The sequence below is a fragment of the Oncorhynchus mykiss genome, chromosome 17 (genome assembly GCF_057628025.1).
Source record: "Oncorhynchus mykiss isolate SJ-2025 chromosome 17, ASM5762802v1, whole genome shotgun sequence".
NCBI lineage: Eukaryota > Metazoa > Chordata > Actinopteri > Salmoniformes > Salmonidae > Oncorhynchus > Oncorhynchus mykiss.
Genome location: NC_143038.1, coordinates 28,683,570 through 28,703,803, shown reverse-complemented (window position 1 = coordinate 28,703,803; position 20,234 = coordinate 28,683,570). Strand labels below are relative to the sequence as shown.

At 41.6% G+C, this 20,234-nt stretch overlaps 1 protein-coding gene and 1 long non-coding RNA gene across 4 annotated transcripts in view; one reads left to right on the top strand and one right to left on the bottom strand.

Annotated features, from left to right (window-relative positions):
- Positions 1-20,161, top strand: part of LOC110493950 (histone deacetylase 7) — a 93,986-nt gene extending 73,825 nt beyond the window's left edge. For all 3 annotated transcript variants that reach the window (XM_021568570.3, XM_036949967.2, XM_021568572.3), the window contains 5 exons: positions 6,006-6,124; positions 8,968-9,101; positions 10,185-10,269; positions 11,620-11,773; positions 13,586-20,161. In XM_021568570.3, the coding sequence (XP_021424245.3) occupies positions 6,006-6,124; positions 8,968-9,101; positions 10,185-10,269; positions 11,620-11,773; positions 13,586-13,631 (538 nt within the window). In that variant the 3' untranslated portion in view covers positions 13,632-20,161. The remainder of the gene's footprint in view (positions 1-6,005; positions 6,125-8,967; positions 9,102-10,184; positions 10,270-11,619; positions 11,774-13,585) is intronic.
- LOC149975892 (uncharacterized) overlaps positions 1-20,234 on the bottom strand; it is a 144,153-nt gene that overhangs the window by 94,714 nt on the left and 29,205 nt on the right. The gene's annotated exons all lie outside the window — the stretch shown is intronic.

The following is a 20,234-nucleotide window of genomic DNA, read 5'->3' as shown; positions in this document are numbered from 1 at the left end:
CTCAATGCATGTAGATGTTACCTAGCAACTATCACGTAGTTTCCAGTAGCCTACATGTAGATGTTACCTAGCAACTGTTTCTTCTATGCCTATAGGCTATATCCTGGTGTGGAATTGGAAAATCCTAATGTAAAATCCCAGGAGTTCACCTTTAAAACACGTATTTACATGTGAAAATGATTTCACAGCGTTCCCCCCACCGTAATCCACCAACAAACACTGTAAAGCAATATATTGTCGACTCGGTGCAAGAAAGATCTCTGTGACTGAGCCACTTTTCAACTAGACTTCCTGTACAGCCAGACAAGATGCACCCAATTTGAAGAGTTTCTGCAATGGCCGTAAATGTAATAAGTACAGTGACTGGTTCCATTCTTCCTGCCATCTTTCTAATTTGATTCATATTCATGATTGAGATTTCAATCTCCCAGTTATAAGCATATGTATTGGTGCATAGACATGGACCGGTTCTGTTTATTTCACATCTTGCCATTCAGAGGCTGAGGGATCTTGGGTTGCCTCCAAAATGGCAACCTCTTCTGTATATTGTGTGTGTGTGTGTGTGTGTGTGTGTGTGTGTGTGTGTGTGTGTGTGTGTGTGTGTGTGTGTGTGTGTGTGTGTGTGTGTGTGTGTGTGTGTGTGTGTGTGTGTGTGTGTGTGTGTGTGTGTGTGTGTGTGTGTGAGGGGGGTGGGGTAAATAGCGTGTGTCAAAGGGGAAGGGGTAGATTCTGGTTGAAAAGGATTTGAAGTGGTTTGGGGGGATTTCGGTATAATCTGGTGGATTCCTTTGGAGTTGGGGGTAAAACGTGCTGTGTGTATGTGGTACTAGGCAGGAGGGTCAGGTAAAGGGGCTGTATGTGGGGGCGTAGGGGGTCAGTGGCAGGGGTTAGAATCTGATGAGGTAGTGTTTTTTTATGGGTGGAGGTTGATATAGCCTGGTGGATTTTTTGTTAAGCTTGGTGGGAGGGGGGTCGTACTTGTGAGTGTGCATTGAAGAGGAAGTGTGTGTGTTTGTTGGTGTGGTTGTGTGCGGGTGTGCACAACCATGTGTATCTGCGTGTATATGTGTGCGTGCACGTCTGTATGTATTTGTGCGTGTACACGTGCATGTACATTCATGTGTGTGTATGAGGAGGTGCACCCCCACAACACGGGCTGCAGGGTCTGGTAGTGCATGGCGGGGAAAAATGGAGGGGGGGGGGGGGTGGCGTGGGAGGGGTGCATTGTTAGGGAATCCAAAGACGGCGTAATTAAGCCCAATGGATACCAGATGGCTGGCTGTCAGTGACGTGAGAAGAGGGACGAGCCCCTAATGGGAACCAGCCGCCCGCCGAAACGCTTTGAACTGGCGGCCGGAGAGAGAGGGAAAGAGAGAGGAGAGAGAAGGAGGGAGGGAAAGAGAGAGAGGGGGAGGAGGGGAGGGACAGAAAGAGAGAGGAAGAGAGAAGGTGGAAGGAGAGAGGAGGAGGCAGGGACAGAGGGGTTGACAGAGGGGGGGATGGAGAGAGAAAGAGAGAAGGAGATGGCGGGGGAGAGAAAGAGGTAGCGAGAGGAATCACAGCATGGGCCGTGTGTGCTAGCTTAAATCACTAGCGGCAGCAGCAATGGGAGGAAAAGGAAGAAGGGAAGAGGAGGAGGAGGAGAAGAACAAGGGAAGCGGTCCCAGAAGATGAAAATAGAGAGTCTGTGCTGGCATCATCAACAAATACTCCCCTCTGGACATCACTCTCTCTTGGTCCTGATGGTTTTCATCTGTTTGGTAGCACTTTACATAAACTACATGCCAGCAAGGGCAAACTACTTTGGTAACCACGGTAACCAGAATGTATCCTAGTAGGTACTCAAGTATTACTTGCAACTGCATATAAGATACATAAAACAATTATTACATTTCAAGGAAGAGGCCAAATGTTCTTTTTAATGAAGTTTAGTGACTGTGTTTTCACACGAAATGTTATCAAACAGAGATATGTAAATGATGTGTAACGATCGTTGGGCTACATGGTATCTGTGCAACTTGATGTAATGTTTGTACATCTATTATGTGAGGCTGGAGTTAGAGCACCATGTGGTTAGCATTTCAAATTTCATCTACTTTTAATAAAAAAATGTAATATATATATATTAAACTTTATTTAACTACGCAAATCAGTTAAGAACAAATTCTTTAAAACAATGACAGCCTACCCCTGCCGACGCTGGGCCAATTGTGCGCTGCCCTAGGGGACTCCCAATCATAGCCAGTTTGGACACAGCCTGGATTCAAACCAGGGTATCGGTAGGGACGCCTCTAGCACTGAGATGCAGTGCTTTAGACCGCTGCACCACTCGGGACATTGTGTCACAATGGGTATGTTACCTAGGAGTTTGTTGAAACGGTTCAGACAGTTGGAATGATCAATGGTAGCCTGGTTCTGGATTTATTTGTGCTGTTTCTCAATGACCATAGGTGTTGGCAAGACCGCACAAACTTAGTTAGATCTGTGGAACATGGGGTTTAATTTGACCATGTCTCTTCAAAATGTTACCCAAATGTGACTTGGTAGTCAGTGATTTATTTGTGAATTGCCTTGTCATGTGGTCATACACATACTGTACATCTCTCCCAACCAAAAAATTTTACATCCCGCTTTACTCTTCAAGAGCATGTCATATACAGTAAGCAATAAAGCACAGCGTGTTTTTGTGTGTCATGAGAGGCTAGGGTGTGAAATAGGGTTGGGCGGTATCCAGATTTTCATATCGTCATACCGTCCTTCTTTCATCTCGGGATTTATGGTATTACCGGTTTAGTACACAAGGGGGCACCAGAGAAACGAACAGACAGGCAGAGAACGGAGAGGAGGATAAAAGTCAAGGCAATCAAGATAGCAACTTTGCCTTCTCAAACACGTCAGAAACTAACACAATAGGATGCCCCGTCACCGTATTAACTCAGCTATGTACCTAGATAGCAAGTGAAACTAGGGGTCATGTTAACACATAACACGTTCTGCGTTTTTCACGCCAGAAAAATATATAAAACGCATAAGAAATAGTTTGCTGTGTTTTGTAAACACAGATCTAAAATGCTTCTTATTGTCATTTCTGCTCGGCATCAGACTCATTTTGTGCTTCAGCTGCACTTCTAAACTCGGATGAGAATTCACAACTGGCTTTCTATCAGCAGACAGAGCTCAGACTGATGTGTAGCTACTTTTCTCCTGTACTTTTCTCAGTGTAGCCAGCCTATTTTTCTCTGGTAAAATGCTAAATAAAATGTACGCAAAACATTAGGAAATGTAGCTGGCTACATTATTTCTATGAAAAGCTTAAACATTAGACATATGAAGGCCATGCATAGTTTTTGACAAAAAAAAAGACCTTGCTTTTTCATTGTAAGCTCATCTACTTGTGTGGTTGCCAGCCAAATAGCATTGCACTTCTTTTGTCAGCTGATGAAAATGAAGATATATTATGTAACATATTTTCTGTGAAGTAAAACTATAGACTATAGTCACACGTCCCTGATCACTCTATTGAAGCAGAAAAACACGATTGACTTTCAATTTAAAACATGACCCCATGTGACACAGCTTTACTCATCTGCTCCCGCTTTCTCCCATTGTGCTATTTACAAACAAACACGTGACTGGCTCAACTGTTCTGGGGAACTAAGTACGCTTCATAACGTAAATGAATAATACTAATAATAATGTGACAGGAGAAATAAGAACGCGATCTGCTTCATCTCCTAATGAATTGCACAAGTTGACTGCAGGTATTTACTTAAAAAATGGCTACAAATATTCAAATATATTGAAAAACTTCAAAGAAATAGTTACAACGGTATTGACGATATTGAAAAACTGTCCCGTGGCTATTTCCAAATACCCCGGTATAGAGTATATATGGTACAGTTGAAGTCGGACGTTTGCATACACCTTAGCCAAATACGGTTAAACTCAGTTTTTCACAATTCCTGACATTTAATCCTAGTAAAAATTCTCTGTTTTCGGTCAGTTAGGATTACCACTTTATTTTAAGAATGTGAAGTATCAAAATAATAGTAGAGAAAATGATTTATTTCAGCTTTTCTTTCTTTCATCACATTCACAGTGGGTCAGAAGTTTACATAAACTCAATTAGTATTTGGTAGCATTGCCTTTATAAATTGTTTAATTTGGGTCAAACAACTTTGGAAGTCTGCTTGGGGTCATTGTCCATTTGGAAGACCCATTTGCGACCAAGCTTTAACTTCCTGACTGATGTCTTTATGTTGCTTCAATATATCCACTTACTTTTCCTTCCTCATGAAGCCATCTATTTTGTGAAGTGCACCAGTCCCTCCTGCAGTAAAGCACCCCCACAACATGATGCTGCCGCCCCCGTGCTTCACGGTTGGGATGGTGTTCTTCTGCTTGCAAGCCTCCCCCTTTTTCCTCCAAACAGAACGATGGTCATTATGGCCAAACAGTTCTATTTTTGTTTCATCAGACCAGAAGACAGACCACTGTGGATATAGATAATTTTGTACCTGTTTCCTCCAGCATCTTCACAAGGTCGTTTACTGTTGTTCTGTGATTGATTTACACTTTTCACTCCAAAGTATGTTCATCTCTAGGAGACAGATCACGTCTCCATTCTGAGCGGTATGACGGCTGCGTGGTCCCATGGTGTTTATACTTGCGTACTATTGTTTGTACAGATGAACGTGGTACCTTCAGACTTGTGGAGGTCTACAATTTTTTTTCTTATGTCTTGGCTGATTTCTTTTGATTTTCCTATGATGTCAAGCATAGAGGCACTGAGTTTGAAGGTAGGCCTTGAAGTACATGCACAGATACACCTCCAATTGACTCAAATTATATCAATTAGCCTATCAGAAGCTTCTAAAGCCATGCCATAATGTTCTGGAATTTTCCAAGCTGTTTAAAGGCACATTCAACTTAGTGCATGTAAACTTCTGACCCACTGGAATTGTGATTAAATAATGTCTGTTAACACTTTTTGGAAAATTACTTGTGTCCTGCACAAAGTAGATGCCCTAACCGACTTGCCAAAACTATAGTTTTGAAAATTGTGGTTGAAAAATTAGCTTTAGTGACTCCAACCTAAGTGTATGTAAACTTCCGACTTCAACTGTATACCGCCCAAGCCTGGTGTGAAATGTACAGTCAGTTAAAGGGTCAAAGCCACATATAGTATGCTATTCTCTTGTGACCCTGAAGAATCGTGTTAAGCTCTTGCTAGCAACTACATTCGTCTGTCACACAGGCTCAGAAATTACTTTCTCACGTGGATACATCCTCTCCTAATATCTAACTACTATTTGTGTGACACTTTCTAGGAATTTACTACGCCTAATGAATTTACTACGCCTAAACAAAACTTTTCCCTTTTAGCTGGCACAATAAGAATCAAGCTAGCTGGCTTTACTGGTTCACCATTGGTTTTAGCTCAGCCAATCCAAAACGGCTTGATTCAAATAGATATAAAATACAGTTAAAATGTGATTGTGAAGGTAAATTAATACCTTACTTTACCTTCTATGGATCTTACAGGTTGAAATTAACCTTCTAAACTGTTCTAAGAGCAACCTATTTCTACCTCATCCTCACTATCTTAAGAGTTCTACTTCGTCGATCAGACAGTTCTTTATTTCACAGGGTTTATTCATTAGTTTCGTCTGTATTTGTTCCTGACAAAGAGCAAACAGTGTCAGTCTTGGCTGATTTGATGTTTATGTCTGTGAGCAGGAAGCCACCCCACTGTGTATGATGATGTCATATCGTTGAGTCTACTTTGCCAGCTGAACTGAAAGGTGCTGATGCCTTTACCCTGCGGGAGGATGTTGCCCCTTAGGCAGATCTTACCCCTCCCTCCTGTTTTAAATGATTTTGAGACGATTTAGGAAAACGTACTAGTTTTGAGTGCTTGACCTACAACAGCGTTGAAGACTTGAACGACTCTTTCTTGTCAATGGGGTTTAATGGTCTGATTTCTCTCTCCTGTATGTCTCCAGGACTGTGGTGATGCCGATTGCCCACGAGTTCTCTCCTGACATGGTGCTGGTCTCATCTGGTTTCGATGCCGTCAAGGGACATCCGGCGCCGCTGGGGGGCTACAAAGTGTCGGCCAAGTGTAAGCTCACGAAACACCTCGTCAGTTCCTCACTGAATCACATGCAGGGACACGCATGCAAATAGACGTTGGAGCGTACGCACACACACATTCAAAAGTTCATGCGATCACACATTATGACATTTTTCTTGTAGTTGACAAGCATAGTTGAGACTTAATGGAAGTGTTTTTGTAAATACTAATCCTCTCCTAATATCTAACTACTTTATAACAATGCTTTATTTATTTTTTTACAGTACATACAGTATATTTATAGCTAGAGAGTTAGGGGAGTCAGAAATGTAACCGTGGTAAAATAAACTTGCCCAAATTGAGTAGCCTATGCTACAGTTTGTTTAAAGTAGTGTTCAATAATCACATGTTGGCAGCCACCTTTGATTCCTTGGTGTTTTCCCATGTCAAAGCAAATCAAAAGGATTGATGTAGCAAAGTACTCAAATTGTTCTCTATTATTGCTTTTATTCAAATGAGTTTTATCACCTGTGGGAATTTAAATACCAATCATTCAGATGGTTTATTTTCAAACTTTTCCCTTTTAGCTGGCACAATAAGAATCAAGCTAGCTGGCTTTACTGGTTCACCATTGGTTTTAGCTCAGCCAATCCAAAACGGCTTGATTCAAATAGATATAAAATACAGTTAAAATGTGATTGTGAAGGTAAATTAATACCTTACTTTACCTTCTATGGATCTTACAGGTTGAAATTAACCTTCTAAACTGTTCTAAGAGCAACCTATTTCTACCTCATCCTCACTATCTTAAGAGTTCTACTTCGTCGATCAGACAGTTCTTTATTTCACAGGGTTTATTCATTAGTTTCGTCTGTATTTGTTCCTGACAAAGAGCAAACAGTGTCAGTCTTGGCTGATTTGATGTTTATGTCTGTGAGCAGGAAGCCACCCCACTGTGTATGATGATGTCATATCGTTGAGTCTACTTTGTAAAAACAAGTTTTCACTTTGTCATTATGGGGCATTGTGTGTAGATGGGTGGGAAAAATATATATATTTTATCCATTTTGAATTCAAGCTCTAACACAAAAGGTGGAATAAATCAAGTGGTATAGAGTGTCTTCAGAAAGTATTCATACCCCTTGACTTATTCCACGTTCAAAATGAATAAAACATGTATAAAATAGTTTTTTTCTCACACAATACCCCTTAATGACAAAGTGAAAACTTGCTTTAGAAATTTGAGCAAATTTATAGAAAATGAAATACAGAAATATCCAATTTACATAATTATTCACACCTCTGAGTCAATACATGTTAGAATCACCTTTGGCAGCAATTACAGCTGTGCATCTTTATGGGTAAGTCACTGAAAAGCTTTGCACACCTGGATTGTACAATTTTTGCCCATTCTTTTCAAAATTCTTAAAGTTCTGTCAAATTGATTGTTAATCATTGCTAGACAGCCATTTTAAAGTCTTGCCATAGATTTTTAATCAGATTTAAGTCAAAACTGTAACTAGGCCACTCAGAAACATTCACGCTTCTTGGTAAGCAACTCCAGTGTAGATTTGGCCTTGTGTTTTAGGTTATTGTCCTGCTGAAAATTGAATTAATTTCCCAGTGTATGGTGGAAAGCAGAATGAACCAGGTTTTCCTTTAGGAATTTGCCTGTGCTTATCTTCATTCCGTTTCTTTTTTATCCTGAAAAACTCCCCAGTCCTTAATGATTACAAGCCTATCCATAACTTGATGCAGCCACCACAATGCTTGAAAATATGGAGAGTGGTACTCAGTAATGTGTTGTATTGGATTTGCCCCAAACATAACACTTTGTATTCAGGACAAAAAGTTAATTTGCTTTGCCACATTTTTTGCAATATTACTTTAGTGCCTTGTCGGAAACAGGACACATGTTTAAGAATACTTTTTATTGTGTTCAGGCATCCTTCGTTTCACTCTGTCAATTAGGTTAGTATTGTGGAGTAACTACAATGTTGTTGATCCATCCTCAGTTTTCTCCTATCACAGCCTTTATACTGTAACTGTTTTGATGAAATCACTGAGCGGTTTCCTTTCTTTTCCGGCAAAGGCGTTAGGAAGGACCCCTGTTACTTTGTAGTGACTGGTTGTATTGATACACCATCAAAGTGTAATCAATAACTTCACCATGCTCAAAGGACTATTACATTTCTCTTTCTTTTTTTTTTTTTTACCCATCTACCAATAGGTGCCCTTCTTTGAGAGGCATTGGAAAACTGCCCTGGTCTTTGTGGTTGAATCTGTGTTTGAAATTCACTGCTCGACCGAGGGACCGTACAGATAATTGTATGTGTGGGGTACATACTGTAGATGACCTAGTTATTCAAAAAATCATGTTAAACACTATTGTTGCACAGAGTCCATGCAACTTATTATGTGACTTGTTAAGCACCTTTTTACTCCATAACTTATTTAGGCTTGACATAGCAAAGGGGTTGAATGCTTATTGACTCAAGACATTTCAGCTTTTCATTTTTTATTCATTCGTAAAAATGTGTAAAAACATAACTCCACTTATGTGGTATTGTGTGTAGGCCAGTGACATACAATCTCAATGGAATACATTTTAAATTCAGGCTGTAACACAACAAAATGTGGAAAAAGTCAAGGGGTGTGAATACAGAACTTTCTGAAGGCACTGTACCTTTAAAAAAAAAATAGCACATTTCAGCATTACAGCTTTTTTCCTCAGGGTTCTCACACATCCTGTGTGTGTGCTTGGCAAAATGGAGAAGGGGCTTTTTGTATCAACAATTTTATCCATGCATCTGTGACCTTTGGAATGTTTTAATCCTTTTCATTTTAATGTGTGAATTCTAATAAAGTGTATAAATGTATCTCTCCCTCAGGTTTTGGCTTCCTGACACATCAGCTGATGGGGCTGGCGGGGGGCCGGGTTGTCATGGCCCTGGAGGGGGGTCACGACCTCACGGCCATCTGCGATGCGTCGGAGGCCTGCGTCCGCATCCTGCTGGGCACTCAGGTCAGTAGACACAGATCTAAGACCAGCTTAACCCTCTGTAAATTCTAACCCGAGCCATAAGGGGGGAAAACACAATGCTGACCTTCGATCAGCATCTAGGACAGTGATGGGTAGTCTTGAGGCATTCATGTGCTTCCCAGCCGAAACAGTTCAGAAGAGTTTGTGCATACATTGTGATGACATTTTGTGACGTTTCTGTTAGTTTTGGACTTCGGGTAGTAAGGTTGTTTTTGGCTGTTCGGGGACACCACATTTTTTCTCGAGGCCAGCTAAAGTTCAAGAGTCGAAGTGTACGCCCTTTCGTCTGTGATTGGTCAACAGTAGGGATTCTTCAATAAAGTCTTTGTTTTCATTCAAAGTTTTTATTCGACTCGTTTTTATGCACGTTTTCATTGAGAAATGCTGCACCAATCTTAGTCAGATGTAAAATCGTGCGACTAAGATCTCGTCTGCAAAAATCATCAAAATTAATAATAGATACCTTGAGTTATCGTAGATTAGTTCTGACTATTTTGAGAAAGTGGCTACAGCTTCTCAAAATGGCCAAAGAGTACTAATTGCCATTTTTTTCTTGTTTTTCAAGCGAATGTCAATTAAGGGCAGTATGCGAGCACACTCTTTCGGTTCGTCTAGCCAACTTTGGCTAGCTGCCAGCTGAACTGAAAGGTGCTGATGCCTTTACCCTGCGGGAGGATGTTGCCCCTTAGGCAGATCTTACCCCTCCCTAAATCCTAACCATAACCATTAGGGGAAACAGAACACTGCTGACCTTATATTGTTGTCTAGGGGAGTGTTGGGTAGTCTTACCCTGTTGTGGGTTCAGGCTTTTGCTCTAGCCATGCAGTGCCAGGAACACACCTGTTGGCAGGGGAGGCATAATGTGTCCTTAGAGGGATATAAGGTCTTTCACTTTAGTACATCACACCCACCGCTTTTGTGTGTGTGTGTATGTGTGTGCGTGTCGCGTGCTATGTTTGTGCGTGCAACGCGTATGTGTGTTTGAGTGCCTGTCTCTGTGTGTGTGATGTTTTACTCCAATGTTTGACGTCCCCCCTGTCTTCCTCTGTGTGTGTTCCCTTCCAGGTGGAGCCCCTGTCTCAAGCTGTTCTGGAGAGGAGACCCTGTCGCAACGCTGTCCTCTCTCTACAGCGAGTCATACAGGCCCAGGGTAAACATCTGATGATAAACACTATCTACTTTCTCTCTCATGATCATTGTCTTACTGTCTTCATCACTCTTCCCTCTACCAATCTGTCTTTCACTCTAGAGTATCTTCCCTCTATCTCAGTCTCTCTCTCTTTCTTACACCATCTCAGTCTCTCGCTTGCTGTCTTTTTATTTTCACTTCTCTTTCTCTCCCTCTCTCCCCATCTTCTTTTCTCGCTGTCTTCCTTTACTTCTCTTACTCTGCACGTCCCTCTCTCTCGTTGTTTTTCTTCAAGCCCTCCCTGTACACCTCTCTTGTTCCGTCCACTCTTTCCCACATCTCTTCCATCTCTGCCACTCCAGCCTCGGTCATTCTATTTATTTTATCCCTCTATCTGTAGTACCTCCTCTCCCCATCTATCTTGCTGTCATTTCTCTCTCTGACCACCTCACTCTCCATCCATCCCTTTCTCCTGCCTTCATCCCTCCTTCCTTCTCATTCTTTCCTTCCCTCTCTTCTCTTCTCTTCTCTTCTCTCTGTCTCTCTCTCTCTTCTCTCTCTCTCTCTCTCTCAGACACACACACACACACACACACACACACACACACACACACACACACACACACACACACACAGAGAGAGAGCCTTCCTGGCTCCAATTAACTTCAAACACTTCTTTGGCACACGACCTTCACAACATCCCCTCTTGATTGCGCACAAATGTTATCCCAATCCAATTAGATTAATACAAAATATTTGCAAAGCCACAAGAATGTTAAGCCCCTTCATTTAGGCAGAGGGTGAAATATATGTGTGGTGAATACTGGGAACACACACATGCGTGCACACACACAAACACACTATGGCCCCCTCTCTCTCTCTTACACACACATCACACACACCAAGGCTCTTCAACACACAAGTATCCAATGATTTATTTTCCTTCCGCCATGTGTCAAGAGACACACGCATGTCCTAAACGAAAAGAGCTTGAGAAGATGAGAAGTATGAACCCATATTGATTTATGCTAATGTCAGAATCACACATGCAACTCAAAATATTGTATAAATCAAGCTTGTTCTGAAGATGGGATTGATGGCATGTGAATGTGGCATAATGTGTGTTTTTGTGACATGCTGAATTAAAATGGCCGTATTGATCCTTTATTCCAACCACACACAGACAAGTATTACTGTAGCTGCAATATTGCTTAATAGAATACAGTTCACACATTTCAAAGACAGTACTCGCCACGGAGGCAACATGAAACCCCCCCCCCCCCCAAAAAAAATGTCTCTCACTCTCTCTTGCCCTCTCTCTCTCTCCATTTCTCTCACTCTTGCTCTCTATTTCTCTCCCTCTCTATCCAGGTGAGTACTGGCGGTCATTGAGGGCAGTGGCCCACACAGTGGATCAGTCCTACCTGCAAGCCCAGGGACAGAGTCTGAGACGGAACTCAGAGGACCACAACAACACTGTGTCCGCCATGGCCTCCCTCTCCATGGCTAGCCTCACCACAGACAGGTAACAGTACTAGTGCTGAGCGATTTGTGCTTTTTTTTTTTGAGCTCGGTTTGTCTTCAGTTTGATCATTTATTTGAAATAGTCAGGGTTGTCGATTTTGTAAAAAATAAAAAACATTAATTAAAGTGGACATTAAATGCACTGTGCATTATGTGGTTCTGAACACAGAATAAAACAATAACAGTCCGATGATGACAGTGACTGCTCGTTACCGCTTATTAACCATCCTTTATTCATATGACTTTACTGGAGTCAAATATTTCAGTTGTTGTGTAAAATTACATTTGTTTTATTTGAGGACTTTACTATTTAATTCCAAGTCATCATCTCATCTCCATCGAGCTGCTGCCTATGCTGTCTGACAAAATCACTATTTTAGTAGTTCTTCAAGGTTAATAAGGCATACTTTAATGACTGCTGAATACCAACTATAAGTCACTTAGATCATGTCGTTTTAGGTAGAGATACCTTGTGAGGCAAATGCTTTCTATCCCTCTCGGTCGCGCGTTCTTCTCTCCTTCTCCGTGTGCCACACAGACCGGACAAGTAGGTGCGCAATGGATTATGGTCATTGTAGTTACTTGCCACACTTTCGAAATGCTGTAGAATATTGGCCTCTTAGAAACTAGAACTCCCTACTACATCACACAGTTCGGTTTTGTTCTGATTTATCACTAGAGAAACTGCGCATCGATCTCACCAAAATAATAATCATAATGGTGTTTTTAAAAACTCTGCATTCTAAAAACATCAAACAAGACCATGCCAACAAAAGCACTGACACCATGTAGTAACAGCACTGACACCATGTAGTAACAGCACTGACACCATGTAGTAACAGCACTGACACCATGTAGTAACAGCACTGACACCATGTAGTAACAGCACTGACACCATGTAGTAACAGCACTGACACCATGTAGTAACAGCACTGACACCATGTAGTAACAGCACTGACACCATGTAGTAACAGCACTGACACAATGTCATCTCATATAATTTCAAGATAATATAATATCATGTGAAGTGATAACGTGAAATTATATTAAAAGGGATGGTTCACTCAAGACGTCCAAACAGACAGGTAACATCACTGACACACTGTAGTCACATATGATATCAATATAATATCATGAAATATTGATACATGAAATTATAGTTAAAGGGATGGTTCAATCCAAATTCAAATGTGGGCTTGTTTTTTCGACCTAAGTGCAAATGTAGGTTATTTAGTTACTTTCAGCAGCCTCAGCAGCCTCTGCCTAGCATTGTCTTTCCTGGACTGAAAGGAAAATCATCAGTGAACCACCCCTTTTTTAAAAAATATGTATTCAATTAAAACATCGCCTTACTACATTTCAAATATTAGGCCCTCAGCTGTCAGCTGCATATCACCATACTGCTTTTGATTAGTGCTATTTTCCAACACTAATCCCTATGGCTTTTGAACCAGAAGATAAATCAATTAGTGTTCTAATTTCCATGGAAGAGAGTGTGAGAAAACAAAAACACATTCATATTTCTCAAGGTATAGCATTCCGTTTGCCCACGAGCTATACCACGCCCTGACAAAAGACACAACATTGACACCGCCACCTCTCTCCCTTTTTTAAAACCCGATTCAAACAGGTGTTGTCTTCAAACATATGCATCACATCTATTTGCTTAAAGGTACTTGCATCTGTATTCTCTAGAACTATTTGCCACGTCTGTATCCTGTGGAAATATACAACATTAACGCTGTACTACTGCAACAGGCTATACACCAGCATGCTATATAAATCTATTCTCTCCTCTCTCCCTGCTATTCAGGACACACAGAGATGAACTCATGGAGGGGGACTGTGACTCCATGTAGACAAGTGCACTTTCTGATAAACCTATCACACAGACAAACACACTGTCATCCACTGTCATCCACTGTCATCCACTGTCATCCACTGTCATCCACTCGGCGCTGCTTCACTCGGCGCACAATCCACTGCCTCCAGTTGTCACTATACAGGCCACATTCTGACCTCAATAGTCAAAGTGACTAGTGTACACCTCACACACTCCTACACCTCATCGGAACACAGTACTACTGGCCTTACTAAGACCACTCGCCTGCTTCGACCGCAACTTAACCACACACTGAGAAGACATCAGGGTGAAGGAGGACCAAGAGGAAGGACAAGGAACACTTGTGTTCTTGGCATGCCACTTCGTGCCTTTCCGGGTGTGTTACTCCTCCATTACCATGTAACATTGCGAATTGTGAGGACACAGAAGGAGAGGAGCACCAGACCTGAGCAGAAACTGGAAGGGTGTATATTTATATATATACACCCTTACTCCAAACCGCTTTCAAACACCACTGGGGAGGTTACGACTTGACTTGTATCATGAAGTGACTTGACAAAGACCAGCTAGACAGCTGGCTGTAAACAGAGTCTCTCTGGGGAAGAGGACAACTTTTTGTTGCCTTGGTCACAGGTTACCGCGGAGCATCGCCAGGCCGAATTACAAAAGGAAGTAGGAAGTTGTCCCACGTCCCCACAGGAAGTCCCTATGAAGGAAAACAGACATTGGACACTCACCAGGGGACACCTAAAACGCATCTCGTTCCGATGATGTCATTCGTATTTATGCGTCGCCAACAAAATGAAGAAAAAGAGACTGAGAATTTTGTTCAGACTTTTTTTGCACTGTGCATTTTGTCATGTGAACCAAGGAGAGAATGACAGTATAGACCCCATTGAAGCTCTCCTGGGATTGGTGATAAAAACATATGAATGATCATACTTGTGTTTTTTAAGCTGATTGAATTATTGTAAGTTTTATCGATTGCATATTGTATGGCAAATGTCAATAGATAATGGTCATATTTTTTATCATCACATAACGAACCCTATGATTCACGTGCACGGATACCTGTGCAAAGCATATGCCCCTTTTCCCTTCCAGTCTCCAAAGTGGCCTTTTGGGTGGTGGTATAATCCCCCCCCCCCCCCCCAAAAAAAAAAAAAAACATTGTGGTTCAGAACCTTCGTGACGATGTCAAGTTCGCCACCCCACACCCCCGTCCATTGGTTGTGTCAACCCACACCCCCGTCCATTGGTTGTGTCAACCCACACGCCCGTCCATTGGTTGTGTCAACCCACGCGCCCGTCCATTGGTTGTGTCAACCCACGCGCCCGTCCATTGGTTGTGTCAACCCACACCCCCGTCCATTGGTTGTGTCAACCCACACCCCAGTCCATTGGTTGTGTCAACCCACACGCCCGTCCATTGGTTGTGTCAACCCACACCCCCGTCCATTGGTTGTGTCAACCCACACGCCCGTCCATTGGTTGTATCAACCCACACGCCCGTCCATTGGTTGTGTCAACCCACACGCCCGTCCATTGGTTGTGTCAACCCACACGCCCGTCCATTGGTTGTGTCAACCCACACGCCCGGTTGTGCCAGTTTCCCAGTCTGCCATGTACAGAGATTTAACAATACTTCTGGCCCTACTATGCTCAAAAATGTAAACGTTTTCACAACAGAGGCATTTGATATGTTAGGAATTTCAAGATATGAATTATTAGTATTTTTTTGGGTGGGGGGGTGCCATTTTTGGGAGGGGGGAGCACCTGCCCCCCCTGAAAGGTCTGAGCATGGCCCTGATAGGTTTTTATAGTTGTTTTCCTTCTATAGGAGAAAAAAACGTGCAAAGTGAAGGTAAGACTTTTTTAACACTCCCTTTCAGACAGCAGTTGAGGGCATCTTCACATTCTTTATCATTCGAGTGATAAAAGTTATTAGGAATGAATCATATGATCAGTGGGACAATTCAATCAGGAAACACAGACAGTCGGCTCAAACGTTCCAAAGCTGTTTCAGCCAATTACACACACCGCCATACTGTACGGAGAAGTCCTACTCAATGCTTGACCACACACAAAAGAAATGTTTATGAATGTCAAATCAAAATCAAATCAAAATGTATTGGTCACGTACACAGATTTGCAGGTGTTATGACAGGTGCAGCGAAATGCTTATTCACTACAGCCACAATAACATCTTCTAAATATGTGTATGTGACCAATAACATTTGATTTGACTAGCTCCAACAGTGCAGTAGAATGTCATACAAATACAATACAAATATACAAATAATCAAAACGAGAAATAAAGAAATGACAGAACGAGAACACACAATATCCCATAATGACGAAGCAAAAACAGTTATTTATACATTTTTGCAAATGTATAAAAAAAAAACGAACTGAAATATCACATTTAAATTCGTTTTCAGACCCTTTACTCAGTACTTTGTTGAAGCACATTTGGCAGTGATTAAATCCTTGAGTCTTCTTGGGTATGACACTACAAGCTTGCCACACCTGTATTTTGGGAGTTTCTCCCATTCTTCTCTGCAGATCCTCTCAAGCTCTGTCAAGTTGGATGGAAAGCGTCACTGCACAGCTATCTTCAGGTCTCTCCAGAGATGTTCGATTGGGTTCAAGTCCGGCCACTCAAAGACATTCAGAGACTTGTCACGAAGCCACTGCTTCGTTGTCTTGGCTGTGTGCTTAGGGTCGCTGTCCTGTTAGAAGGTGAACCTTCACCCCAGTCTGAGGTCCTGAGCACCCCCCCCCCCCCCCAGCATGATACTGCCACCACCATTCTTTACTGTAGGGATGATGCCAGGTTTCCTCCAGACTTGACAATTGGCATTCAGGTCAAAGAGTTCAATCTTTGTTTAGTCAGACCAGAGGATCTTGTTTCTCATGGTCTGAGAGTCCTTTAGGTGCCTTTTGGCAAACTCCAAGCAGGCTGTCATGTGCCTTTTACTGAGGAGTAGCTTTCGTCTGGCCAATCTACCATAAAGGCCTGATTGGTGGAGTGTTGCAGAGATGGTTGTCTTTCTGGAAGGTTCTCCCATCTCCACAGAGGAACTCTGGAGCTCTGTCAGAGCTCCAATTGAATTTACCACAGGTGGAACCCGAACAAGTAGAAACATCAAGGATGATCAATGGAAACAGGGCTCAATTTCGAGTCTCATAGCAAAGGGTCTGAATAATTATGTAAATAAGGTATTTTTTGTTGTTGTTTTAATACATTTGCAAAAAATGATAAACAACTTTTTTTCCCGCTTTGTCATAATGGGGTATTGTGTGTAGATTGATGAGGAAAATGTTTTATTTAATCCATTTTAGGATAAGGCTGTAACACAATAAAATGTGGAAAAAGTCGAGGGGTCTAAATAGTTTCCGAATGCACTGTACATGGGGCATTAGTCTCAAGGTGCAGGGTAGAGTACCGGGCAGGTAGCCGGCTAGTGATGGCTGTTCAACAGTCTGATGGCCTGGTGAGAGAAGCTGTTTTTCAGACTCTCGGTACTGTCTCTGTCTGTTAGATGGTAGCAGAGTGAACAGACTGTGACTCAGGTGGCTGAAGTCCTTGATGATCTCTTTGGCCTTCCTTTGATACTGAGTGTTGTAAATGTCCTGGAGTACAGGCTCTGGTTATGCGTTGAGCTGACTGCATCAACCTCTGGAGAGCCATGGAGTTGAGGGCGGTGCAGGTGCCATACCAGGCGGTTATGCAGCCCGACAGAATGCTCTCAATGGTGTATCTGTAGAAGTGCTGATTTTCTTCAGCCGCCTGAGATTGAAGAGGCGCAGTTGCGCCTTCTTCACTATTTTGTCGGTGTGGAGGGACCATTTCAGGTCCTCAGTGATGTGCATGCCAAAAAACGTTTGACCCTCTCAAAGCTTTTGACCCTCTCAAATGCAGCCCCGTCGATGTGGATGGAGCTGTGCTCCCTCTTCTGTCTCTTATAGTCCACAATCAGCTCCTTTGTTTTTTTACATTGAGAGAGAGGTTATTTTCCTGGCACCACTCCACCAGGACTCTAACCTCTTTTCTGTAGGCTGTCTTGTCATTGTTGGTAATCAGTCCTACCACTGTCGTGTTTTCAGGAAACTCGATGATTGTTGGAGTTGTGTATAGACACAGTCATAGGTGAACAGAGAATACAGGAGGGGGCTGAGCACACATCCCTGGGGGGCCCCTGTTGAGGATCAACGTGGCAGTGGTGTTGTTGCCTACCCTCTCCATCTGGGGTCGGCCCGTCAGGAAGTCTAGGACCCAGTTGCACAGGGAGGAGTTCAGACCCAGGGCAATGAGCTTAGTGACAAGCTTGGAGGGCACTATGGTGTTGAAAGCAGAGCTGTAGTCGATAAACAACATTCTCACATATTTATTCCTCTTGTTCACGTGGGATAGGGCGGTGTGCAGTGCAACGGCGATCGCATCATCCGTGGATCTTTTTAGGGTGGTATGCAAATTCTAATTGGTCTCGGGTGTCGGATAAGGTGGAAGTGATATGGTCCTTGACGAGACTCTCAAAATACTTCTTGATGACAGAGGTGAGAGCTATGGGGCGATAGTCATTTAGTTCAGTTATCCTAGCTTGCTTGGGTACAGGAACAATGGTGGACATCTTGAAGCAAGTGGGGACAACAGACTTGGATAGCGAGTGGCTGAATATGTCTGTAAACACTCCAGCCAGCTGGTCTGTGCATGCACTGAGGACACAGATTGGTATGCTGTCTGGGCTGGCAGCTTGCGAGGGTTAACATAAAGTTTTAAAATATATATTATAATAATGGTGCTGGGTTTAACGCAGATTATTAAAACAGTTGAATGGACTTCAGATCAGTTACTATGAATTAGTTGTTTAACTATGGATGGCACTTAAAAGTTGTATGTAGACAACACCGGACTCACAAAAAAGAAATGCACTTACGATGTCTTAAGTATTGGAATTGTGCTTTAGTAAAATGGCCTATTTTTTACGTGTATTCCACTCTGGCGAGGCCTTTTTTTATTGTTGTTCTGTTGTGATTTCACAAAGACCAGTGTTTTAACATGTTGATTGATTGTTTTTTTTATATTGTTGTTCTGTTGGATTTCACAAAGACCAGTATTTTAACATGTGGATTGATTGACATGCCTGCTCTATTTTATAGATCTATAGGCTGTATTTCTTGATACTTGCTTTTCTACAAATCTAAAAGACAGGTGAACTAGGATTTGTTCACATCTGAAACCACTCTATTTACAAAAACAGTCAATGATTTTTGTTCCTGGACCAAAGTGCTGTTGGACAGTTAGCATTTAGCCGTCGGAGTTAGCTTGTTGAGCTAGTTGACTTTCCATGTAGAACAATTGGACACAGGTTGAGAGAAATAAAAGCCTAAAAGTCTTATGGGAACAATATGCCAGTCGTGGACTGGTAGGGCCTCTGAGCATAACTTCAAAGATTCTTGTGAATCCCTGATAGTAATTGTATCTAAACAGAGATTTTGCAGCTAAATATCACCAAAGAAGGATTAAAAACTGCTTACATTTCTTGTTGGCCCTTTCCATGAGATAATGATGTAATAGATTTCCATGTTGTCCTTTTAATTCCTTTGCAGTGCTGTGCTTATGTATTGTGTTTTTGAAAATCTGATGGTGCTACAGGTTAATTTGAACTATCATGTTATAGTTTATAATGGTGCTGTATAATATACATTATACAACCAAGACCTTACACTCTTAGAAAAAGGGTTCCAAAAGGGTTATTATGTTGTCCCCATAGGATAACTATTTTGGATTCCAGATAGAACCCTTTTTGGTTCCAGGTAGAACCCTTTTGGGTTCAATGTAGGACCCTCTGTGGAAATGGTTCTACATGGAACCCAGAAAGGTTCTACCTGAAACCAAAAAGGTTTCTTCAAAGACTTCTCCTATGGGGACAGCCTTTTAGGTTCTAGATAGGACCTTTTTTTAAAGAGTGTACTTGACAAGACCCTGCAATATATGTATGATATTAATGACATTGACAATGTGAAAATGACATCATTGAGAATGAAATAATACATTTACCTATGATCAAGTAGAACAAAATGGCCACCACAAATACATTCTTGATATCTTTTTTCAGAAAGGTCCTATTTCATATTTTATTGTGGTTTATTTCCGGTTTAATTCAATTCTTCTGAGAATATTTGTGTTCTGTAAATGTAAATCTATTTTTTGAGAATCAACAATCCCTTTAATTGTCTAAACATGAATTATTGCTCTTCCTCTGAGTGGTTGGTTATTGATGTTGTCGATAGCTACTGAGACCAAAATACAGACATCCTGTGCTTTGAATTATACTGACAAACCTATAGAAAGGAAGCTTTATTGAACTGAATCTTAATTTAGAAAACAAGCCAAGTAGAGATTAGATATGTATTTGTTTCTCACTGTTTGTCTTTATTGGTTTGTACTTTGTAAAAAATAATGTTGTTTTGTTTTTTTTTCTATATTTTTTTCTATAAACTGTTTTCCTCAATAAAAGGGTAATTAAAGTTCTCAACATAGTTTTTTTCTGAAGTGTATATTTTGTATCCTTTCAATAATGTTTGAAATATTGGGCAATATTTTACTTGCACC